Here is a 26,429-nt window from a genome sequence, read left to right as displayed (position 1 = left end):
TTCCCTGAGCTGTGCCTAATGGTTGGCTGTGGGTCTGCATCTGTTTCCATCAGTTGCTGGATGACGCCTCTGATGACTATTGGACTAGGTATCGATCTGGACACAGAAGATGGCCAGCTCAGGCTATGTATCACTATTGCTGGAAGTATAAGCTGGGGTCATCTTTGTAGTCTCCTGCGAGATTCCCTTGCACCAGGTTTTAACCTGAGTCTGAAATGCCCCCATAGTCTCTTTCAGCGCTCTTCCCCCTCCACCCCTCCAACCTGATCCCTCAAGTCCTTACCCACCTTACCCACCTCCAGTCCACTCATGAAATCTTTTATTTCCCCTTCCTAGGGATATTCAGGTGTCCTCCTATGGACCCTCCTTGTTTTCTAGTCTCTCTGGGTCTGTGGATTGTAACAGTTATCCTTTGTAGCAGTTACCCTTTATTTTACAGATGATAACCACTTATGAGGGAACACATATCATCTTTTCTTTCTCCATCTGGGTTTTTTTACTCAGTACGATTTTTTTCTAGTTCCATCCATTTGCCTTCAATTTTCCTGGTGTTCTTCTTTTTAACAGCTGACTAATACTCCATTGTGTGCAGGTGGCTGTGTCAGAGGAGCAGCAGGTGACAACTGAAGATCAAGGTGTCAGCCCACCAGGAGAAAATCCCTGATGGGTGAATCTCGCATAAGCAAGGCACCAAGACAGCAGACCCCGGAATGTCTTTTACTTCTGCTGTGTCTATACATGTTTGCTGCTGCCATCTTCCTCTGGTATCTGGCATGGTGTGAATGGATGTGGGAAGAATAGATCTGTACCCCATTTTTAATTGGATTATTTGGTTTATTGATACCTAGTTTCTTAATTCCTCTATATATTTTGAAAATCAGTATTCTATGGGATGTGGGGTTGGTGAAGATCTTTCCCATCCTGTAGTCTGCTGTTTTGTCCTATTGACAGTGTCCTTTGCCTTACAGAAGTGTTTCAATTTCATGAGGTCCCATTTATTAATTGTTGATCTTAGTGCCTGTGCTATTGATGTTCTGTTCAGGAAATTGTCTCCTTTGCCAACGTTGTTGAACATTTCCTTAAGTGCTTCTTGGCTATTTGAAATTTTTCTGTTGAGATCTATCTGTTTAGATCTGTACACGATATTTTAATTGGATTCTGTGATTTGGCTGTCCGTGTTCTGTTTAGGATGTTATCTCCTGTACTGATGTGTTCAAGGTTATTCCCTGCTTTTTCTTCTGTCAGCTTCAGTGTGTCTGGATTTATGTTGAGGTCTTGGATCAACTTGGACTTGAATTTTCTGCAGGGTGATAGATATGGGTCTATTTGCATTCTTCTACATGTAGACATCCAGTCAGACCATCACCACATGTTGAAGATGCTTTTTTCCATCGTGTATTTATGGTTCCTTTATCAAGAATCAGGTGTCTGTAGGTGTTTGGGTTTATGTCTGGGTCTTTTATTCAATTCTGTTGATCAACCTGTCTGTTTTCCTGCCAATACCATGCGGTTTTGTCACTAACAGTCTGTAGTGGTAGCGCTTGAAATCAGGGATGGTGATGCCTCTGGAAGTTCTTTTATTGTTCAGGATTGATTTAGCGATCCTCAGTTTGTTGTTGTTTCCATATGAAGTTAAGCCTTTTACTTTCAAGGTCCATAAGGAATTTGATGGGGATTGTGTTGACTCTGTAGACTGTTTTTGGTAAGACGGCCATTTTTACTATGTTAATCCTATAGCTCCATGAGGATGGGAGATTCTGCCATCCTCTGAGGTTTTATTCAATTTCTTTCTCCAGAGACTTGAAGTTTTGCCATACAGGTCTTTCACTTACCTGGTTAGAGTTACTCCAAGATATTTTACATTATTCTTGGCTATTGTGCAGGATGTTATTTCCCTGATTTCTTTCTCAGTGTGTTTGTCTTTGTAGGTAGGAGGGCTACTGCTATTTTTTTTTAAAGTTAATCTTGTATCTAGCCACATTGCTGACGGTGTTTAGCAGCTGTAGGAGTTCCCTATTAGAATTTTTGGGGTTCTCTTATATATATCATCATATAATATGTAAATAATGATACTTTGACTTCTTCCTTTTTTAAAGAAATTGAGGGAATAAACAAAAAAATGGAGGGAATGAGTAAATGCCTTAATGAAAGAAAACCAAGAAGTGTGGTGATATTTTATTTGTCAATGTCAATAAAGCTTATCTGGGGATCAGAGGAATAGGACAAACCACAGCCAACCTCAGTTTACCAACTCCTCAGGCTCCAGAGAGAGGCACTTCCTGTATACTCACGCCTGTATACCTTTCTGTGCCCTGCCATCTCACTTCCTTCCCCCCCACTGCAGCTTCATCACTTCCCCTTTCTGCCCAGCTCTATCACTTCCCGTCTGTCTGTCCAGACCTCCACAGTTCTATGGTTAACTATCACTGGGATTAAAGGCATGTGCCACCACACCTGGCTCTGTTCCCAGTGTGACTTTGAACTCACAGAGCTCCATCCCGACTCCTGAATGCTAGGATTAAAGGTGTGTGTTACCACTGCCTGACCTCTATATTTAATACAGTGACTGGCTTTTTCCTCTGATCCCCAGATAAGCTTTATTGGGATGCACAAGTGAAATATCACCACAAGTGATAAAAAACAAGTAGTTGAAGGAGACAAATAAAAGTGTTCAAGACCTGAAAGTGGAAACAGAAGCAATAAAGAAAACACCAGCTGAGAGAGTTCTGGAAATGGAAAATCTGGGCAAGTGAACAAAACTACAGATGCAAGTTTTACCAACAGAATGCACGGGGTGGAGGAGAGAATCCCAGGCATGGAAGATACAGTAGAAGAGGCAGACACATGGGTCAAAGAAAATGTTCAATCTAAAACATCCCTGACCCAAAACATGCAGGAAATCTGGGACACAATGAAAGACCAAACCTAAGGAAAATAGGAATAGAAGAGGGGTAAAAATCCAGTTCAAAAGCCCAGAAAATATTTCCAACAAAACAGTAGAAGAAAGTTTTCCTAACCTAAAGAAGGAGATGCCTATAAAGATACAAATAGATTGGATCAGAAGAAAGTCCCCTGCCACATAATAATCAAAACACCAAACACACATACAAAGAAAGAAAATTAAAAGCTGTAAGGGAAAAAGAACAAGTAACATATAAGTGCAGACTAATCTTAATTCCACCTGACCTCTCAATGGAGACTCTAACAGCCAGAAAGGCCTGGGCAGATGTGCTGCAGAGTCTAAGAGACCACAGATGCCCAGTCTACTACACCCAGCAAAACTTTCAATGACCATACATGGAGAAAGCAAGATATTTCATGACAAAAATCAATTTTAAACAAAATCTATCTACAAATCCACCCTTATAGGAGGTGCAAGAAGAAAAACTCCAACCCATGGGGGTTAATTACACACATGAAAACACAGGAAATAAATTATTTCACAGCAGCAAAACCAATGAAGGGAAGTACACACACACACACACACACACACACACACACACACACACACACACAAAATACCACCACCACCACTAACAACAACAACAACAAAATAACAGGAATTAACAATTATTGGCCATTGACATCTCTCAACATAAATGGATTCAATTCCCCAATTAAAAGACACAGACTAACAGAATGGATGCAAAAACAGGATCCATTCTTCTGCTGCATACAAGAGACATGCCTCAATGCTAAAGATAGGCATTCCATCAGAGTAATGGGTTGGAAAAAGACATTCCAAGAAAATGGATCCAAGAAGCAAGCTGGTATAGTCACTCAAATATCTAACAAAATAGACTTCAAACAAAAAATAAACAAAAAAAGTTGTGGAAGGGCACTTCATATTTATCAAAGGAAAAATCCAACAAGATGATGTTTCAATTCTTATCATCTATGCCATGAACTCAAGGGCACACACATTTGTAAAAGAAACTTCACTAAAGCATAAACCATACATTGACCCTCACACATTGATAGTGGGAGACTTCGTAGACCCCACTCTCACCAATGGACAGGTAAACCAGACAAACTCTAAACAGAGAAGTATTGGAGCTAACAGACATTATAAACCAAATGAATCTATTATACGTGTATAGAACATTCTAACCAAAACAAAAGGATATACCTTCTTCTCAGCACCAATTTCTCCAAAATTGATCACATACTCTGACCCAAAGGAAGTCTTAAGAGATACAAGAAAAATGAAATAACCCCCTGGATCCTTTCAGACCACCACTAGTAAAAGCTAGAATTCAACAACAGAAAGTCTACACATGCAAGGAAACTGAACAGCTCTCTACTGAATGAATCTTGGGACAAGGCAGAGATAAAGAAATGAAATGAAAGACTTTCTAGAATTCAATGAAAATTAGGATACAACATACTCAAACTTATGGGACACAATGAAAGTGGTGCTAAGAGGATGTTCATAGCACTAAGTGCCTTCATAAAATAATTGGAGAGATCTCATACTAGCAATTTAACAGCACACATGAAAGCTCTAGAACAAAAATAAGCAAAAACACCCAAGAGGAGTAGCTTGCAAGAAATAATCAAACCAAGGGCTGATATCTATGAAATAGAAACAAAAAGAACAATACAAAGAATCAATGAAACGAAGAGTTAGTTTTTTGAGAAAGTTAACAAGATAGACAAACCCTTCTCCAAGCTAAGTAAAAGAAACAGAATATCCAAATTAGCAAAATCAGAAATGAAAAGGGTATATAACAACAGACAGCAAGGAAATCTAAGAATCATTAGGTTGTAGACAGAAGTTTCTGCCATACCAGCCACTCCCAAATAATTGACTGGGAGGTGTAATATAAATTATTAATGCGGGCTGGAGAAAAGGCTCAGAGGTAAAGAGCACCAACTGCTCTTCCAGAGGTCCTGAGTTCAATTTCCAGCAACCACATGGTGGCTCACAACCATCTATAATGAGATCTGGCATCCTCTTCTGTATACATAATAAATAAATAAATCTTTAAATTGTAAATGCATGGCCAGTAGCTCAGGCTTATTACTAACTAGCTCTTGCACTTAAATTATCCCATAATTCTTATCTATTTAGCCTTGTGGCTTGGTACCTTTTCTCAGTAAGACCTTCTTATCTTGCTTCCTCTGTGTCTGGCTGGCAACTCCTGACTCTGCTCTTCCTCTTCCCAGCATTCTCAGTTTGGTTTTCCCACCTTACTTCCTGCCCAGCTACTGGGCTGTCAGCTTTCTATTAACCAGTGAGAGTAATACATATTCATAGTGTAGAAAAGGATTATTCCACAGCATTAGGTCATACTTTAAAAACCTGTACTCCCCAAAATTGGAAAATCTAAAAGAAATGGACAATTTTCTTGATAAATATCACTTGCCAAAGTTAAATCAAGATCAGACAAATAACTTAAAATAGTCCTATAATCCCTAAAGAAATAGAAGCAGTCATTAAAAGTCTCCCAACAAAAAAGTCAAGAACCAGACTTTTTAGGCCAGAATTCTACTAGATATACAAAGAAGAATTACCTCCAATACTCTTCAAATTATTCCACAAAATAGAAACAGAAAGAACATTGCAAAATTCAATTAATAAGGCCACAGTCACCCTGCTACACAAACCACACAAAAATTCAACACAGAAAGTGAATTATAGCCCAATATCCCTTATGAACATAGATGCAAAAATACTCAACCAAATACTTGAAAATAAACAAACTAAGGCGGGCTTTGGTGCCTTTAATTCCATCACTGAGAAGGCAAAGACAGGTGAATCTCTGTGAGTTTGAGGCCAGCCTGGTCTACAGAGTGAGTTCCAGGACAGCCAGGGCTGTTATACAGAGAAACCTTGTCTTAAAAAACAAAAAATAACAACAACATTAATAATAATAATAATAATAATAATAATAATAATAAGTAAACAAAAAAACTACATGAAAAAACCACATGATCATCTCTTTAGGTGCTGAAAAAAGCCTTTGACAAAATCCAACACTCCTTCATCAAAAAAGTTTTGGAGAGATCAGGGATATAAGGGACCTACCTAAACATAATCAAGGCAATTCACAGCAAACCTACAGCCAACATCAAATTAAATGGAGAGAAACTCAAAGCAATTCCACTAAAATCAGGAACAAGACAAGGCTGTGGGCTCTCTCCATAACTGTTCACTTTGGACTGGGCGTTCTAACTAGAGAAATCAGACAACTGAAGGAGATCAAGGGGATACAAATTGGAAAGGAATAAATCAAAGACTGATTTTTTTTTGTGATCTTCAAAACTTTCCTCAGATGTCACCCTCTGAATGACACCACACTGAACACCTGTTTAAACAGCACATTTAGGACTGGAGGTATGACTGAGATGCAGAGAGCTCCTTCTGCTCCTGCCCAGAACCAAGTTCAGTTCCTAGCACCCACACCCAGGGGTTCTGACAATCTCATCTGACCTCCAGGAACCCAGCACTCACCTGACCACACCCATCCAAATGCCACACATCCACTGTGGTGGATTTCATGAGAAATGTCCCCATAGTGTTGGGTAGTTGAACTTTGTTCCCAAGTTGGTGGTGCTATTTGGGTAGGTAGTGGTTTAAGAGGTGTGGCTTTGCTGGAGGAAGTATACTACTGGGGGAGGGCTATGAGAGTCAAAAAAAACCTGCCTCCATTTTGCTCTCTCTGCTTCCTGTTTGCCACTGAAGATGTGAGCTCTCAGCTTCCTGCTCCCCACACCATGCCAGCCGCTCTTACCCTGCTTCCCTGCCGTGATGCACTCTTATCCATTGAAGCTGTAGCCCAAACAAACTCTTCTAAATATTGCTTTGGTCATGTGTTGTGGATATCCCTCTGTATAAAAAGAACACAGATTGGCCAATAGCCAGACAGGAAGTATGGGCGGGACTAACAGAGAGAATTTAGGGAACAGGAAGGCAGAGGGGAAGACTGCCTGCAGCTGCCGCCAGGACAAAGAAGATGTAAGGTACCAGTAAGCCATGAGCCAGGTGGAAAAGTATAGATTAATAGAAATGGGCTTGAATATAAGAGTAAGAGCTAGATAATGACAGGCCTGAGATAATGGACAAGCAGTTTAAAATATTGAAAGCGTCTGTATGTTTATTTTATAAGTGGTCTAAGGGACTGCCGGGCCTTGGTGGGACCCGGAGAGAAAACTCCAGCTACAGTCATGTGTTTTATCATAGCAACAGAAAACTAATTAACACAAATACATAATTAAAAAAATAATTTTTGAAACAATGTCACTATGTAGACCATGCTAGACTTGAACTCACAGAGATTCACCTGCTTCTGCTATCAAAATGCTAGGAATAAAGTATGTGCCAGCATGCCACGCTAAAAAAATAGTAAATCTTAAAAAACAGTATCTCTTTGCTCTGTTTATCTCCCCTGCACTATGGACACCTTCCCTTCCACCCTCCACCTCCCGAGACAACCTATCCTTGTTGATTCCCTTACACTGTATCACAGGCATCTTCCCACCACAGCACTTGCTCCAGGAGACCAGCAACTCTGTATCACTTCCTAGTGTGTCTTAGAAAGAGGACTTCATCTCACATCTGGAACAGACTCTATGAGCTGATAACAATGGACACTGCTCTGTCACCTGCCTGAGGAGTGGATTTCCTCCACCCCAGATGGAGACGGTGACAGCTGACCAAGGAAAACATCCATGCAGGGTCAGCTTGGTGATCCCTGAGCTCACTGGTCACTCACAGGAGCCTGGGTGAGTCGGGAATAACCACGGAGCTACCCACCCCAGTGTGCATATCACTCACACAGCTGCATCACTGCAGTCCCCTGCTCAGCTCCCAGCAGCTCCACTCAACAGTCTCCTCTCCCTCAGGAACTGCAGCTGGTTTAACCCTGAGAGGGAAGCACTACATTGTGTCAGCTCCGTGAACCTGTAGCTTCTTGTGTTTCCTGAGCCTCCTCAGCTCCTCCTGGCTCCAGCAGGGATGTTTCAGTCTAGAGGAAAATTCACACCCTCACCTCCCTCTTCTACAGAAGCTCCCTTGATTAACAAAACCTCAGGTCACATGCTGGTGTGTCAGTGCATCACCAGGTCCCCTCACACTGAGGTCAGAGTCACCTGAGCTTCCCCTCAGCAAAGCCCTCCCTCCCTCTCCACCTGCCTTTCTGTCTTTGATCCATAATCTTATTTATTTTTTTATTCATTCATCAAACATTTATTGAGTATGAATGTTTGCTGGGTCCCAGGCACTGGAAGTCACCATCCCTCACAAGACAAAGATGGCTACATCATGACAGAGATTGTCACCTTCTTGGTATTCAAACATCTCAGCTAAACTCCTGGACTCCTGACTTGAGGTCACAAACCTAGAAGAAAAAACTGCAGGGGCTGGAACATGAGCAGGGGTGAAGTAATTTCGATTGCTGGTGTTCTCACAATCTATTTTATAAGAGGTTTGTTAATTTTATGTCTATGAGTGTTTTTCTTGGCTGTATGTGTTTGTACCATGTGCCTATCTGGTGTCCACAGGGGCAGTGGAAGCCATGGAACAGGAGGTATGCATTATGGACGGTGTGAGCTATGGTGTGGGTGCTGGGATTTGAACCCGGGTCCTCTGCAGGAGCAGCAAGTGCTCTCAACCCCTCAGCCATCTCTGCAGTCCCTGGATTATGTCTTTTATTTTCTTTATTAAAAATTTTTTTCATTCATTTTAACACCAAAGATCCCCCTTTTCCCTCTGCCCACCCATCCTGCCTCCTCCTCCTCCTCCTCCCAACCCTGACTCCCACCCACAAGAAGGCAAGCATTCCTTTTAAATAAACTTAGTTCTACAATAGACTCAGCCTGTAAATCCCTGAGTCACCACTGGGGGGCAGCACCAGGATTCCCAGAGCCAGGGAGGGAGAGGGGACCTTGGGCAGAACCCAGCTCCAACAGGACAGACTGAGATGAGACCCTGTGGATCCCTCCTCTCTGCCCATCCTACAACCTGGGTTAGATTCTGAATGATGGGAAGAAGGAGAGAACCTCAGGGAGGGGCCTGGAAGGAGGCAGAAGCCCAGGAGACTGAAGTTCATCTTCTCAGCCCACAGTCTCCTGAGTGTAGAGGCTTAGTTGGGCCTTGATGGGACAAGGATGGACAAACACCTCTTAATGCTGCCACTCAGGGACCCCAGGGGATAAAGAGGCAGGGACCACTTACAGGGACAAGAACAGGCCTAGTCCTCCATACAAACTAAAAAGACAAGAAATAAACAGAGAAGACAGGGTGAAGAGCCATGGCCAGGTCAGAGCCCAGGCTGACCTGTCACAGCAGCCCTGGCTGTTCACAATCATGGGGACAGGACAAGGCTCTGCCATCCCAGTGTCCCTGTGATCACAGACTCTCAGCATGTGGTTCAAGTGATGAAGAGAACAGAGCCAGGAGGTGACAGAGCTGAGGAGTGACCATGTCACAGCCAACAATGGACTGAGCTCCACCTGGGCACAGTGCTGTTCACACTCAGCTCCCACAGCCTCATCTTGTCCACCAGATACACACAGCACAATGAACACAGATTCTGGAAGGTTCTCCATGCTGCCATTTATTTCCTCCACAAGCTCTAAGTATTTCAATCATTTAATTTATTCATCAATCCACCTGTCAGATCAAGGATGTGAACAACCAAGTTCACATTCAGGTTATTATTTTCAGTGGGGAGTCAGGGGCTACAGCTCAGGGCAGCATGGAGGTGACAGGATGGAGATGTCCCCTCCTGTCTGCTGCACCAGGAAGGTTGGCTGTGGAAGGGAACACAGGCAGTGTAGGGACAGGGTCCTGGTGTGCAGGGTGGCCTGGGCTCCCCAGTTCTTCACATTGAGCCCACAGGGTCACAGGGAACATCAGACACTGTTGCTGAGAGTGAACTGAGGGGCTCAGGACGTCACAGGAGAGACCTGAGCACATCTCTGTCACTGTCAGGACAGGCAGCTGTCTTCACGCTACAAACAAGAGATATGAACAGTCACTGTGAAGACAACATCCCAACAACCCACCACTCACTCAGAGGGGATTCTGGGAGTCCCTGAACCCCAATCATGTCCACTTTCCCTCCCCAAATCAGTCCCCAGAGTGTCACCTTCACAGCCTGGGAGAGACACATCAGAGCTCTGGCCATTGTCCCTGCCTAGGGAAAAATTATATATAGTCACAGGAAGATGAAAACATAGCGTCTAGAAGATTTCACTGGAGGAGGTATTATGGGTTGGCAGAGCTCCCCAAATACTCCAGCTTCACCCCAAGGGCCTCAGGTACAATCCCGCTCCCCACACTTACCTTTAGCTGGAGTATAGTTCCCTCCTTTTCCACCTGTGAGAAGAAAAGCTGTGAGAGATCAGGGAAGACCCGACCCTAGGAAGTTTCCAGAACTGACAGCAGACCCAGGTTAGAGACAGGAGCAATGAGGGATGTGGATGTTTCCCAATAGTGAGGCAGAGCACACTTCTAAAAGAGGCTGAGAGAGAACCAGACCTGCCCTTTCCTACCTGTGTTTCTCCTCCTCCACCACACAACAGCCCCCAGAGCTCCAATGATCACAGCTACAACAACAGCAATGATTGCCCAGATGTGGACAGGGGACTGAGGAGGCTCTGGGAAGCGAAGGACAGAAGGGGAAGTTGGGGGTCATGATGCCAGCTCTCAGCCCTGATCCTTTTCAGGGTCTTCAGAGGGCTCCAGCTTTCCCTGACCCCAGCTCTGCACCCACACCCTCCTTACCCCATCTCAGGGTGAGGGGTTGTTTCAGCCCCTCATGGTGCACATGGCATGTGTATCTCTGCTCCTCCCCAGAAGGCACCACCAGAGATGCCCACTTCTGGAAGGTTCCATCCCCAGAAGGTCTGGTCTCCACCAGCTCCGTGTCCTGAGTCTGTTCCTCCCCATCCCTCTGCCAGGTTATGGAGATCTCAGCAGGGTAGAAGCCCAGGGCCCAGCACCTCAGGGTGCCGTCTCCTTTCAGTGTGGGGTGATGGGTCACATGTGCCTTTGGGGGATCTGTGTGGAAGATTTAATAAATCCCTCAATTAATAAGATAAACTTAAATCTGCAAAGACAAAGTTAAACCAATGCTGACACTAAACTGTGTCTGTTTGGACAATTCTGTCATCACACTAGTGACCTCAGGTGGAGCTGGTCCCCTCATCACAGAGCTGCACATTTTCCTGGGGGGACTCAGTAGCGAAGAGGGAATCCACATGAGCCAGCAGGTCAGCATGGTCTCCCTCATGTGATGTTCTATAGCATTAGTTAGGTGGTAAAAGAATGAAAGGAAAATAATTTATATATGTTATTAATTCATATCAAAATAAGAAATCAGGTACAAGGCCTACATGAAGGGTGACACCAACTACAGCTTCCACCTTTGAGGCACAACCACTGTGGCTTTCTTGCTGACCAGCATAACTGTCTGTCCAAGTGAACAGAGATCACCAAAGTGTGCAGCAGAAATGTGGTCAACCTCTGACACTCAGCCAGAGAAAATGACTTCCCAAGCCCTGCCTCTGGGGGACAAGATACAAGGTATTGTCACCAGGACCCCTGGAAGTGTGCTATGGAGCCCAGGGCAGCACTCCTTGGGACACAGCGGTGCTCACAGGGGTGTGTGGATCGTCCCTATCACTCCTGTCCTGGAGCTGCAGAAGACCCTGTCTCTGAGGAAGTTCAATTCCTAAGCCACTGGGACAACACTGTGACCTGTTGGGGCTGAGGGAGAGCAGGAGGGCTCTGGATGTTAATATGGCAGAAAACAGTCTAAGCTCACAGGAGCCTTTCTAGTGTAAAGGAAACACTGACTTGTCTAATTATACAGATTACCAGTTCCCCCTGGCTCCTGTGGAGACTGATACAGATGATAAAATGAGGGGGAGAGAGAGAAACAGTATCATCCCAGTGAGGGGGATAAAAAAACTGAGTAAAAGCAAAATGCAACTTAAAAAAAAAAATGAAGGAAGAAAAAAAAAAAGAAAAAGCCCCCTACAATTTAGTATTTGTCCAGGGCACACCATAAGAGCTCAGGTGGCCATTCTGGGAATAGACGTAATTGGAGTATGAGGGGTGCAAACCTCAGCCACAGGGATTTGGGAGAAAGTATCTTTGGAAAGTTCTAGAAACTGTGGAACCAGCCTAGGGTAGGGGCGTCCATGTCTCCCATCAGGTAAAGGAGACTTCCGGTCCTGGCGTGTAAGGCTGACACACTCAGATGACAGGACTCAGTTTCCACAGACCCTGGTGTGGGCAGAGACCCTGGCCTGGAGAGGCCATGGCTGACAGCGGCTGCAGACTGCAGGAGCCACTGTGGTTAGGTCGGGATCTCCTCTCCCTCCTCTGAGACAGATTTGCAGCTGTCCAGGGAGAAGGCTGAGCCTGGGGATCAGTGAGGTCCCTGCCATGCTGGATCAGGAGACCCAGGGTCACTGTGTGCCCTGAGACAGGGGCATGACCCCAGCTGAGGGGTTTCTTCTTCCCCAGGACTGAGCCCAGCCCCAGGGCAGAGGGAGGAGCTGCCCGAGGCCCAGCACCTGTGCGCTGCAGTGTGTCCTTCCCGATCTCCAGGTATCTGCGCAGCCACTCCACGCACTCGCCCTCCAGGTAGGCCCTCCTTCTTTCTGCAACACCACCCTGCTCCCATTTGCGCCGGGTGATCTGCGCCGCGGTGTCCGCCGCCGTCCACGTCGTCAGGTCGTCGTTCAGGGCGATGTAATCGCGGCCGTCGTAGGCGTCCTGATTGTACCCCCGGAGGAGGCGCCCGTCCGACCCCATGTCACAGCCATACATGACCTGGATGGTGTGAGAGCCTGCAGGGACCCCGCGGTCAGCCCTGCACATCCGCGTTCAGCCACGCCCACCCGTGGTCAGCCACGCCCCGTTGCCCCGCCCACCCGCGGACTCCGCTAAACCGAAAGGGAAACCGGGTCCCGGTCCCCGACTCTCCTCCCGAACCTCGGACCCGGGACCCGGGGCGACTCCGGCCCAGACGTAGGGACGCCGAGGGGTCGTGACCTCCGACCCGCGTCACTCACCGCCCTCGCTCTGGTTGTAGTAGCCGAGCAGGGTCCTCAGGTTCACTCGGAAAGTCTGCTCGGTGCCCTTTGCGATCCGCGTCTGCTCCTCCCAATACTCCGGCCCCTCCCGCTCCACCCACGGCGCCCGCGGCTCCATCCTCGGAGTCTCCGCGTCACTGTCGAAGCGCACGAACTGCGTGTCGTCCACGTAGACGACAGAGATGAACCGGGGCTCCCCGAGGCCGGGCCGGGACACGATGGTGTGGAAATACCGCAGCGAGTGCGAGCCTGGGGGCGGCGCGCGGTGAGACCCCAACCCTCCTCCCGGGACCCCGGGCGGGTGCGCGGGCCGGGAGGGGAGCAGGGCGCGGGGCTCGGGACGCGGTGGAGAAGGGCGGGAGGGTCTGGCTGGGCGACACGGGGACGCGGCTTCCCCGGGGCCGCCCCCGCCCTCCCCGCAGAGTCGTTTCCCTCCCGACCCCGAACTCACCCGCGCGGGTCCGGGTCGGGGCCAGGGCGGCCGCCAGCAGCAGGAGCAGCGTTCGCGGAGCCATCGCCCCATCTCGGATCTGGGGTGTCCGAGTTCCGCGGGCTGCGTGGACTTTATAACCCGTGACCGCGGCGACGCTGATTGGTTCTCCGGGATCTCGGCACCCAATGCGGGTGAGAACAGGACAGTTGTCATCAGTGTCCGGGCAGAAGGACCCGACACAGGTCAGGAGCTGGAGAAGTGAAACTGGGGACCTGGGGATCCCCAGCCCTGGGCTTCCACCCCAGACCTCACCGCCTGGGGACTGAGACTTTGCTGAATCCTGTGCTGCGGGACAGAGCGATGTTTGTCATGGTGTCTCTGACCTGTGTGAGGACAACTGTCTCCTCAGGTTAGTCAGGATGAAACCTAAGAGCACGAAGTTCCCAGATAAAATACACACAGCACTTGAAATGAATGTTCACGGAAACAGGTGCTGTCGGAGTCCTGGTGAGGGTGTGGGGCTGCCGTGGACACCTGCATCGGGAGGTGACTGGAGTTTTCACAGCTCTGGTCAAGCACTTTTGACACACTGTGTGTTATATGTGACTCTCTGTGCTGGAATCCCACTCTCCTCTGCTTTCACTTTCTACTTCAGTTATGTGTGGCTGGGATTTGAAGGCATCAACTCAAAATCCACAGGATAAAAAAATTATAAATTTAGTTTTCTGTGCACTACTGAACAGGGAAGAAACATTGAATCCCCAGTGAGTACCTCTGCCATGAGAATTACCTCTGCCCAATGTCCCCACTGGACAGGCCTGAGGAACTCAGGAGCCAACTGTTAATTGTTAATTTAAGGTTATTTTTGTTATATTGTATATATATTTGTATTCTTGTCTAACGTATTGTACCTACGCAGCTCATTTTAAAAGGTTATGTAAAGTTTTGTGTTTGAAAGTTATTTAAGATAATAAATACAGGTTAATAGTCACCTATAACTATCAAACTTACAGTCATGTTAGGTATATTTTCAAGATCATACATAAATATATTTTAGATAGATAGTCTTCAAACACTTCAAAGATCTGCAGAATATGGCATTTAAAATGTTTTAATAACATAGCGTTTTTTCATGACATTGAGACTCATCTGCTCCTGGCAGCATCAATTCACTTCGGAGAAGATGATGGGCATTGAAAAACTCCATGGTGTAGCTAAGTAGTGCAGTGTTTCCTTATCAAGTGCGAGTCCTTGGGTTCAATCCCCAGTATTGGAGAGAAAAAGAGAGAGAGACAGAGAGGAGCTCAAGCATTCATCCTCGCTCTGCTTCCTGACTTCAGATACAATGTCACCAGCAGCTTCCCTACCTCTTCCCACCCCCACCATGATGTGCGTCCTCCAGAATTATAAACCAAAAGAAACCCTTTCTTCCTGGAGTTATTTTTGTAGGTGTACTTTATCACAACACAGGAAAGTAACTAATGCTGGGACCAAAGAAACAGGGTACTCATTGGAAAACAGTTCAAAGCCGGTTAAGCAGGACAGACCTGTAATCTCAGCACTTGGGACTTGGAGACAAAAAGTGCAGGAGTTCAAGGTCAGCCTCAACTACACACTAAGTTCAAGGCTAGCCTAAACTACAGGAGACCCTGTCTATAAATAAACTCATACACAAATAAATAAATGTCTGAAAGACAAACTTTGAACTAAAAATAATAAATAAATAAAACTTTATGTAGAGTTTGCTTTCAATGTGACAAAACTAGCCATTTTGGCAAGAAACTGTTCTTGTATTGATTGCTGACAGTGTGCTGTACAAACTGGACAAGCAGAACACAAAGAAAGAAGACTGTTGGACTTTGCCAAGATAAGTTGAGACAGTCCTCAAAATTCACTGAAAAATCTGTCAGATATTCTAGACCTGTAGGCTAAAGATGGATGTCCCAAATTTGAAGAGGAACCTTGGGGAGCCTAAGCAGCCAGATGTTTGTCATTTCTATAGGGTTGGAAGTAGCTTGCACTGTACTTCCTGTTTACTCAGGTAATATCATATCCTTCTGGGGTCTTTGATGGAGTTGAAGACTAGATAGTTATAGTTGCAATTTTCTTTAGTTATGATAAAAGATAAATTAGGTACAGAACTTTGGACTCATCAAGATAGAATAAATAATGAAGTATTTCACCTAATATGTCAAATACCAAAGGAGTGGACATTGTAAATGTAATTCTTACATGATAATTGTTCTTTTTTTTTTTTTTTTTTTTTTTTAGTTTTTCGAGACAGGGTTTCTCTGTGTAGCTTTGCGCCTTTCCTGGAACTCACTTTGGAGACCAGGCTGGCCTCGAACTCACGGAGATCCGCCTGCCTCTGCCTCCCGAGTGCTGGGATTAAAGGCGTGCGCCACCACCGCCCGGCATGATAATTGTTCTTATTGTATATAGTTTTATTATGTTAGAGTTAAAACTTTTCTTTTTATTTAGACAAAAAGGGGGAAATGTTGTGGAATAATCTTTTTGTACATTCTGAAGAAATGTCATTCATATTAGTTTGATAAAAAGCTAAACAAGCAGGGTGGTAGTGGTGTATTGAGAGATGCTGGTAGCAGAAGACCTTGGGAGTATACAGCAGGTGACAACTAGTGTTCAGAAGGTCAACCTATCAGAACTAAGGGTTCTGTTAGAGGAAACCATCACGCAAGGTGTTACAGAATTACTGGCTTTTGAATGAACTGGCTGTTTCTTGTTGTAAACTTCTTTTGCAACAACAGCTCTGATTCTCCCCATTTACCATGCATTTCAATGTTATGTGTATATGTAATCTCACGATTGCATCTCAATCTTATGAGCACACATAATTGTGGATAGTCTAGAAGATGGTTTCTTATTTAACGGTACAATATTTATGAATGGAAACATACTAAAATATGCTTCACACTAGATCTACTGTTCCAAGTGGACTGTAGACATTTAGAGGTCTTATTCTCCATCCTTAGCCACTAACAAGACAAAATTGGCTAGACAACATGTCCTCAGAACTTTCACTGAGCTCAATTACAGGTACATGACTTTGTTGAATCAAAACCCATCAGAAGAATTATAGTGAACTAGGAGTGATAGTGCAGGTGTCTGGCCTTGGTATATCCTAGCCCTTCAAGAGATCAACAGCACCTATGCTGCCCTAAGCTTCCTCCACCAGCACCTCCTACTATGATTCAAGTAACAATTAGCACTTTGTATTTATTTCTACACCAGTTTTTAATGCAAGACTTTAGGCTCAGTATACTAATTACGTATAGGTCCTGAGATTTAGGTGACTAACAGAAAAAGGCTGTTAACTGACTAACCGTGTCTGGATATTATTAATCATATAAAATAGCACACATATTCTTTGCCTTTTCCTTCCATCTCTCATTGGTTTGATTTCTTCCCTTGTAATCCGTGTAGCTGTCCCTTTAAGAGATGGCCAGAACTTTACAACCTGCAGCCATTGTCAGTCACCAATTGAGCTGACTAAGTCTGTGCCAGGTGTGACTCTTCTCAGAATACTTGTCCCTGAGAGTTTACTTTGTAGTTTTTACTAACAAGTTGTTAATGAATGGATAGATATATGCTTGGGAAGAACAAAGAGGAGAATGAAGATGAGGAAGAACTAAGATAAACAATGAGAAAACAGCAGAAGGGACAGAGAGGAGCTAAGTATGAGAACAGAAAAGAAGCTGTGTAGACAGAATTGACTGAGAAGAATAAAGCGAATGGACTAAAGAACTCTGTGTGCTTAGAGTCATTGGATATCCCTTAGATCAGAATCCTAGCTTCTTGTAGCTTCTGTTCTGGACCCTGGTAGAAATCGCCCCAAGGCAGGAACCTGTGGAGAGTTCAATAGTGGTGCACACCTTTAATCCCAGCACTCAGGAGGCAGAGGCAGGTGAATTTCTGTGAGTTCGAGGCCAGCCTGGTCTACAGAACAAGTTCCAGGACAGGCTCCAAAGCTACACAGAGAAACCCTGTCTTGACAAACAAAGAAAACAAAACAAAAGCACTAAATGGTCAATAGCTAGACAGGATTTTGGGGGCAGAGAGAATGCTGGGAAGAGGAAGGGCAGAGTTGCCAGGAGATGCTGAGAGAAGCAAGATGAATATGCCATACTGAGGAAGGGTACTGAACCACATGGGTAGAAAATAAATATGGGTTAATTTAAGGTATGGAGATAGTTTGAAATAAACCTAAGATATTGGCCAAGCATTGATAATTAATGATAAGTCCCTTTGTGATTATTTGGGTGTAACATGATTTTTTTTTTTTTTTTTGGTTTTTCGAGGCAGGGTTTCTCTGTGTAGCTTTGCGACTTTCCTGGAACTCAATTGGTAGCCCAGGCTGGCCTCAAACTCACAGAGATCCACCTGACAATGCCTCCCGAGTGCTGCAATTAAAGGTGTGCACCACCACCGCCCATAACACGAATCTTAAAAGTTCTTATTAATAGAAAACCTGGAGCCAGAAACTGGGGTAAAAGCTGAAAGATCAGAGAAGCAGAACAAGCCAACCACAAATTCTTATCTCTACAAAATCCTCAGTCTAAAGAGAGTGAGTTCCTGTTTCCTCACACCTTATGTACCTTTCTGTGTCCTGCCATATTACTTCCTGGGATTAAAGGCGTGTGTCACCACTGCCTGGTTCTGTTTCTCTCATGTAGCTCAGTGTGGCCTTGAACTCACAGAGATCCAAGAGGACTAGCTGAGATGATCCAGCCTGACAGACTACTCAAACAAGGACTTGAAACTAGCCCTGAACTTTCCTATTATGCAGAGACTGGACAAATGATACAGGACTTGACGATTAACCCAGAAATTTTCTTTTCAAGAGTCCCTAAAGATATTTTCACCCCCAGAAAGCAAAAAGAAAAAGAGAATATAGATATGAGATAGATCATCGAATCTACTCTGAGAAAAAAGATAAAGAAATAATAGGATAAATAGGTAGATCACTGAATCTACACTGAAGAAAAAGGGGAAGATATAAAAATGACAAAAGGTAGACTAATGAATCTATTATGAAAAGAAAAAAGAAAATATGGATATGATAAGATAAAAAGGGAGATTATGGAATCTACTTTTAAAAAGGAACTACTTGTTTTAAATAAGATAAGTAATGAAAATTTTTTGGTCTGAGTTTCAGATGTTACTGGACTGGACATTGTTAATATATATAATGGAGTTTTTATCTGAGTCTGTCAAATGTTAATGGACTAGATATCATTAATGTAATTTTTGGCTGTATATATTGTATATACTTATTGGATAGTATTTCTTGTATTAGTTATAAGCTTTCTTTAATTTTAGACAAAAAGAGAGGAAATGTGGTGGTATTGTGTTCCCCAAAATATTGTGTACTCTAATAAATTTATCTGGGGTCAGAGAACAGACAGCCACTAGATACAAAGGCTAGAAAATGGTGGCACTCACACCTTTAATCCTAGCATTCCAGAGATAGAAATCCCTCTGGATCTCTGTGAGTTCAAGGCCACATTGGAAATAGCCAAGCATGGTGACACACACCTTTAATCCCAGAAAGCCAGCCTTTAATCCCAGGGAGTGGTGGTAGAAAGTAGAAAGATATATAAGGCGTGAGGACCAGAAACTAGAGGCATTTGGCTGGTTAAGCATTTGGCCTGGTTAAGCTTCAGGCTTTTGAGCAGTAGTTCAGCTGAGAGCCATTGGGATGAGGACACTTCCTCCAGAGTGATAAGATTAAAGGTGTGTGCCACCACTGCCACCTCTTTGTCTAATTTAGTGACTGGCTTTGGCTCTGATTTCCAGGGAAGCTTTATTGGGCTACACAATATGTCATCACATTTGGGAGCTGGCTGGTGTGACAAAAAATTATGATTACACTGGTGTTTTTTTGTTTGTTTTGTTTTTTGTTTTGTTTTTTGAGATACAGTCTGTCTCCACAACTCTGATTGCATTGTAATTCACTATATAGACCAGGCTGGCATTGAACTCACAGAGATCCAATTGCCTGTGCATCCCACATGCTGGGATTAAAGGTGTGGGCCACCATACATGCCCTTAGTTACTTTTCTGTGTCTGTGATAAGACAGCATGATCAAGGCAATTTATAAGACGAGAAGTGTTTAATTTGGGCCTAAGGTTTAAGAGGATTTAAGTCCATGATGACAGAGGAAAGGTGTGGTGACAGGAACAGATGAGAGCTCACATCTTGATCCATAAGAAAGTGTCAGAGACACTGGGGATAGTGGGGGTCTCTTAAAACCTCTATGTCCAACCTCAGTGACACACCTCCTCCCACAAGGCCACACCTCCTGATCCTTCCCAAACAGTTCCACCAACTGGAACTGAAGTATCCAAACCTCTGAGCCTGGCCATTCTCATTCAAACCACCACAGCATTCAGTGCAGATGTAAGATGCCCTGCAGGGTTCTGCAGATGTGTCCATTGTGATCTGACCCTCAAACATGAGGACCCCACTGTGTTAGGATCTCCCTTTTGCTTCTGTCACCTCCTGCCCTTCTTCTTCAGTCCTCACCCCATCAGTACCAGCAGCCCTCACTTCTCAGCTCTGCACTAACACTGTCTCTTCCTTTTAATCCAGTTTCTCTCTGTGGTCAGCCATCTTGTCAGCCATCTTGCTGTGAGCCAGGCTGTGTGGTGTCCTTCTGTGAAATCTCCAATGGGGCTGGAGAGATGGCTCAGGGGTTAAGAGCACCTGTTGGTGTTGCAGAGTGTAACATGAATCTTAAAAGTTCTTCTTAATAAAATCAAACCCGGAGCCAGGTATTGGGTTAAAGCTGGAAGATCAGAGAAGCAGAACAAGCCACAGCTTCCTCACCTCGCCAATTCCACAGCTGATCCTGTTTCCTCAGACTGGAAGCCTCTGAGACCTCATCCAAATGGATCTCAGCTGAACTGCTGCTCAAAAGTCTAAAAGCTTAAACAGCCTAGTTCCTGGTCCTCATGCCTTATATACCTTCCTGCCATTACTTCCTGGGATTAAAGGTCTTGTCACCATGCCTGGTTTTTTCTAGTGCGGCCTTGAACTCACAGAGATCCAGGCAGATCTCTGCCTCTGGAATGCTAGGATTAAAGGAGTGTGTGCCATCATTTTCTGGCCTCTGTATCTAGTGGTTGTTCTGTTCTCTGACCCCAGATAAGATAGGGTGCACAGTATTTTGGGGAACACAATACCACCACATGATGCTCCACTACCATGTGTGACTCCAGTTCCAGGGGATCCAGTGCCTGGTGCACCTACATACTCATAATCAAAAGAACAAATACATCCAATAAAAATAAATGTTAAAAAATCCATTTTGAAAAATACTCCACTGGCTCCCTCTCCCTCTCCTAAACTAGAGTGTGAGTCCCAGGGGCTGAGGGCACAGGGCTGTTCTGCCAACATTCTTCCAGCTCTGGAACAGGACAGGGACTGAAGACTGAAATAGGCTGTGCTGAAATGCAAATGTTCAAAACAGCATAAAGTTAAAAATACAAAAAGATTTCATTTTACAGACCTACTGTGCACAGTGGGTCACAGCCTCGTTCCAGGAAGAGCACACTGTATGTGCTCATCTTTGCACTTGAGCCGTGTGTTAGTTTTTAATTGCCACTGAACAAGAAAAATTTGAGTTACTTAAATGGTAACGTGTAACAGACCAGGACGTCCCCAACATCAGGAGAGTTCCTGAGCTAGTGATCTCCCCTTCCCCATCTTCCCTCCTACATTAGACCCCTCAGGGTCTCACTTTTTAATCAGAAAGAGAAGTGTTTGTGTCTAGGGCACTATTTCAACATGATGAAGAAAGAAAACAGGACTGGGTCTGAGCCCTCAGGGAATAAGGCTAAGGGGACCCATGCTGGCTGAGCTGCCCCATTCCTCCTGTCCACTCTGCTCCAAGGGTCTCAGGTCTCAGGCTGCCCTGCCCTCATCAAACTTAGAGCCAATGGAACTCTCCATCCTTTCCCACCTGTGGGAAGAAAGCACCTTGTTTTCTTTTAGGGAGGAGGCAGAGCCATGGAAACCAAAGGAGGCTGCAAAGCCTGGAACCAGGGAAGTTTCCAGAACTCTGACACAGACTGTGATGTCTATTGTTGGTTGTCAACTTGACAATTTCTAGAATTAAGGAAAACCCCAAATCAGAGGGCACACCTGTGAGGGATTTTTACTTAATTTGAAGTGGGAAGATCAACTTCTGACCTGGATCTTGGCAACAACATTTGTGTGTGTGTGTGTGTGTGTGTGTGTGTGTGTGTGTGTGTGTGTGTGTGTGTGTGTGTTTCCAGGCAGGGTTTCTCTGTGTGAATAGCTTTGGCTGTCTTGGAACTTGCTTTATAGACCAGGTGGCCTCAAACTCGGAAATCAGTCTGTCTCCTCCTCGCAAGTATTGGGATTAAAAGCATGAGCCACTACACTAGAAGACAACAATCTTTAATCCTGATTGAGGGTGGAAAGACCCACCTCTAGTCTGGGCCATGCCTTCTGCTGGCAGTCTATTCCAGGACATGGAAGAAGGAAACTTGCTCTGTAAGCCTGCTTGCTCTTGCTCTTACTAGCAAGTCCATTCATTCACGGGTCTCAGAGGCTACTTCTTCAGGATTTATCATATACTGAAGACCAGATGAGACTCCAGCCTAGTGGACTGAACAGCTACTGAATTCTTGGACTTTCTGTTCATAGCCAGCCATTGTTGGATTAGCTGGACCACAGCATACAAATCATTCATTCTAACATATCATAGATAGATAGATAGATAGATAGATAGATAGATAGATAGATAGATAGATAGATAGGTAAAGAGAGATTAATTCAATCAGTTCTGTTAATCTAGAGAACCCTGAGAAATACAGATTTTTATAAAAAGTAGTTCTAGAGCAACAGAAATATAAGGATGAATCTTTTTATTATCTGGAATAGACTTTCCAATTTGCAAACACCTACAGCTCCCAAAGCTATTCCAGTTGCTGATGTGTCTCTTGGAAGCTGGAAAAGCACTGAAAACCAATGGTGTGAACTATTTCTTATACTTAAGGAGACATATGCCTTTGATTATTCCGACCCATCAATTGTGGGCCACCATGGGCTTGTTTACTCTGTATAAAACTCTTAACATTTTGTAGAAAAATAAGGAAAATGATGATGTTGGTCTGTTGCTCTTAGCATCTGTGGATAAATTGACTGAGGAAAGGAATGAGCTCTATGATAAAATCTACCAACTTCTAGTATCTCACTGTAGTGGTGTGAAATAAAATGTCCCCAAAGGGAGCGACACTATTAGGAGGGTAACTTTTTGGAAGAAGCATGTCACTCTGGGGCAGGACTTGAGGTCTCTCTTGCTCAAGCTTCCTTCGTGTGATAGTCAACTTCCCATTGCCTGCAAGATGTAGGACTCTCACCTCAAGCACCACATCTGCATGCATGCTGCCATGCTTCCCACCATGATAATGGACTGAACCTCCAAAACTGTAAGGGAGCCACCTCAATTAAATGTTTGCTTACATGAGTTGCCATGGCCATGGTGTCTCTTCTCAGCAATAAAAACTCAAGCTAAGATATGGTGATATTTTATTTGTACTGAAATGTGATTTTATTTGTATGTTAATAAATAACATTGCCTGGGGGTCAGAGCTAATAGCAAGCCATTGCAGAAGCTGGGTGGTGGTGCACACCTTTAATCCCAGCTCTTGGGAGGCAGAGCTAGACGGATCTCTGTGTGTTCAAGGATACAGACAGTATAGAGACACACTCTGTTAATCTCAATACCAACCATAGAAGACCTGGAAGTCTGTACAGACAGGCAGTGACAAGGCAGTCATGTGGTTGGGTTTACAACCAATGAGAAGGCAGAACATGAAGTCTATATAAAGACAAACACACAGGAAGTAGGTCTCTTGGCTAAAGAGGATAGTTACAGCAGTGAAGGGTAAGCCTCTTAGCTCTAACCTGTTGGGCTTTCATCTTTGCATTGGCTCTGTATTTCTTATTTAATAAGATGGTTACTTCTACAGTAAGACACTCAGATTACAGTGAATGACAACAGTTAACAGTGATAAAATAGACATGCTCCAGATGGGAATAAACAGTCTAGAGGTTTCTAAGTGTGACCTGGAAGAGAATCTTCTCTCCACAGCTACAGAGCTCACATTGCAGAAAATCAAACAGAAGCCCTCACTATAAGGTTGGCTGAATGACAGTGAAAATTCAAGTCCTAGCCATGAAGAGTTCAGCTGTTAAAGTAAGGGCATTAATTGGCAAAGAATGAGATCTTGTAACTTGGGATTCGGATGTGCGGCAGGACCCTACTGAAGCTGAGAAGTTTGACCCCTCAGATTCTCAGGCTTTAATCACACCTGAGAAAGTAGTCTCTTTAACCTCAGCCCCACCGTCTGAATACATCTTTGACTGAACAAATGAATCTTTCATTGTGTGTTAAACCAGTGGTGACTTTCTCTGAAGGAAATACCAGGCAAGACAATCCTGATTTCCCTCAGATCCCACCAACAGTTGCCTCTAGACCTTCACCAGACTGCAGGCAGAGCAGGATCTTTGGGGAAGGGAGAAGGGAGAAGCTTAGTGCCTAAGGAGGGCGCTACACTGCTAAAGAGTTTAATGAGTTTGCAAATTCATTCAAGCAGAAGTCTGGGGAATATGTGTGGGCATGGATTTTAGGGTGTGGGATAATGATGGAAGGAACATTAAAACTGGGTCAGACTGAGTTTATTGATATGGGCCCTCTAAGTGCAGATTCTAGATTGAATATGGAAGCTCCCACAGTTTATAAAGGTGTCAAAAGATTGAATGGTTGGCTGAAGCATTTGTCAAAAGATGGCTTACTGATAAGGACTTGCAGATGCCTGATATCCCTTGGCTTAGTGTTGATGAAGGGATTCTAAGACTCAGGAAAATTGCAATGCTAGAGTGGATGTACTGTGTAAAAACTACTACTATACCAGGGGACGGCCCAAAAGACCTGCTGTGGTGGTATTCTAATTGTACTGAAATGTGGTTTTATGTATGTTAATAAATAAAGTTGTCCAGGGGTCAGAGCTATTAGAGCCATAGACAGATCGTGGTGGTGGAGGCGATGGTGGCGGCCCATGCCTTTAATCCCATAGATCTCTCTGTGTTCAGGGATACAGCCAGCATTGGAGACATACGCCTTTAAGACCTAGAGGGCTGTACATACAGACAGTGATGAGGCAGTCACGTGTTTGGTTTACAACCAATGAGAAGGCAGAACAAAATACTATGAAAAGACAGACACACAGGAAATAGCTCTCTTTTGGGAAGCTAGGACCACCGCAGGAGGAAGGGTGAGATTTTAGCACTGAGCTCTGATCTCTTGGCTTTCTCTTTTACATTCTTCTGTGTTTCTTATTTAATAAGACAGTTGGTTACATCAACAACCTGCTCTTCACTGATCCTAAAGACACAAAATGGTGAGGGGGCACCAGCACTTTTCCAGAGTCTTGTTGTCACCCTTTTCCTTGAGACAGATCTTAGGGCTGAGATGCTGCTGCTCAGTTGGATGAATTAAAGGGAATGAGTTTACTTGGGTCCAAAGATATCAGGGTCTAAATGGCAGCATGGAATTGCTAAAGACAAGGTGATCATAGTTACTATAATGTTCAGCACAGGCAAAGTTAATTTTATGGTGGCATGATTCACATGGACTTTTGGTGCTGGATTAATCTTGACGTTTCCAGGTATGAAATAAATAAGAAGCTGTCTTAGTCAGTGTTATATTGCTGCAAAGAGACACCATGAACATGGCAAATCTTGTAAAGGAGAGAATTTATTTGGGGTTTTCCCACAGTTTCAGAGGTTTAGTCCATTATCATCATGATGAAGAACTTGGCAACATGCAGGCAGACATGGTTCTGGAGATTTTGCTGGGAGTTATACATCCAGATCCTCAGGCAGCAGGAAGAGTGAGAGCCACTAACCCTGGCTTGGGCTTTTGAAAATCAAAGTCCACCACCAGTGACACATGTCCTTGAACAAGGCCACACTGACTCCACACCTCCTCATCTTCCTTAAGCAGTGCCATTCCCTGATGACCAAGGATCCAAATATATGAGTCTGTGGGGTCATTTTTATTCACACCACCACATTTTACTCCTAGGCCCACATAGCCTTGTAGTAATATCATAATGCAAAATGCATTCAGTTCGACTTCAAAAGTCACCATAGTCTGTAACAGTCTCAACACTGTCTAAAAGTCCAAAGTTCAAAGTCTCTTCTGTGACTCATGGTAATCTCTTGACTGCAATTCCTTGTAAAATGAAAATAAAAAGGCAGATCACATACTTCAATCACACAATGTCACAGGAAATACATTACCAGTCCAAAAGGGAGAAAGGAAGCATAGTGAGGAAATACTGGGCCAAAGCAAGACCAAAAACCAGGTGGCAAACTCCAAATCTGCACCTCCATCTCTGATGTCAAAACACTCTTCAGATCTCCAACTCCTTTCAGCTCTGTTGACTGCAACACACTTCTCTCTCAGGCTGGTTCCACAGAGTTTTAGCACCTGTCCATGAGAGGTATCCATGGGTACCATTCCTTCACACAATGGCCTCTCTGGGCCTCCTTACAGGGATACCCCTGATACACATGACGGGACACAGCTGCTTTCCTTAGATGCACAGAGATTCCACAACCCCATGGACCACTTCCTCCGTGGAAAGGACAACACTTTGCATTTACTGGAGTGGACACTTATTCTGGTTATGGACTTGCCATTCATACACATAATGCTTCTGCCAAAACCACCATCCATGGACTTAGAGCATGCCTTTTCCACTGCCATGGTATTCTACACAGTATTCCTTCTGACCAAAAACTCACTTCACAGCCAGAGAAGTGGGAGAGTTGGCCCATGATCATGGAATCTACTAATTTACCATGTTCTCCACCATCCTGAAG

General features: G+C 44.4%; 1 protein-coding gene across 4 annotated transcripts; it reads right to left on the bottom strand.

The window, feature by feature from the left end:
• Positions 1–9,534: 9,534 nt before the first annotated feature.
• On the bottom strand, positions 9,535–13,588 carry LOC102906108 (H-2 class I histocompatibility antigen, Q9 alpha chain-like). Of its 4 annotated transcripts, XM_076557321.1 has the most exons (8): positions 13,505–13,588; positions 13,033–13,302; positions 12,532–12,807; positions 10,733–11,008; positions 10,501–10,605; positions 10,292–10,324; positions 10,095–10,142; positions 9,535–9,957 (listed from the first exon to the last, which is right to left on the bottom strand). In XM_076557321.1, exons 1-8 carry the CDS (start codon positions 13,566–13,568, stop codon positions 9,953–9,955), a joined length of 1,077 nt encoding a protein of 358 aa, XP_076413436.1. In that variant the 5' UTR covers positions 13,569–13,588; the 3' UTR covers positions 9,535–9,952. The 4 variants fall into 4 exon arrangements, 3 of the variants coding, with proteins under 3 accessions (XP_076413436.1, XP_076413438.1, XP_076413437.1); XM_076557322.1 differs by lacking the exon at positions 10,095–10,142 and having other exon boundaries at positions 9,828–9,957; XM_076557323.1 differs by lacking the exons at positions 10,501–10,605; positions 10,733–11,008.
• Positions 13,589–26,429: the final 12,841 nt, after the last annotated feature.

Source organism: Peromyscus maniculatus, chromosome 21 (genome assembly GCF_049852395.1).
Source record: "Peromyscus maniculatus bairdii isolate BWxNUB_F1_BW_parent chromosome 21, HU_Pman_BW_mat_3.1, whole genome shotgun sequence".
Classification (NCBI taxonomy): domain Eukaryota; kingdom Metazoa; phylum Chordata; class Mammalia; order Rodentia; family Cricetidae; genus Peromyscus; species Peromyscus maniculatus.
This window is presented reverse-complemented; position numbering and strand designations above follow the sequence as displayed.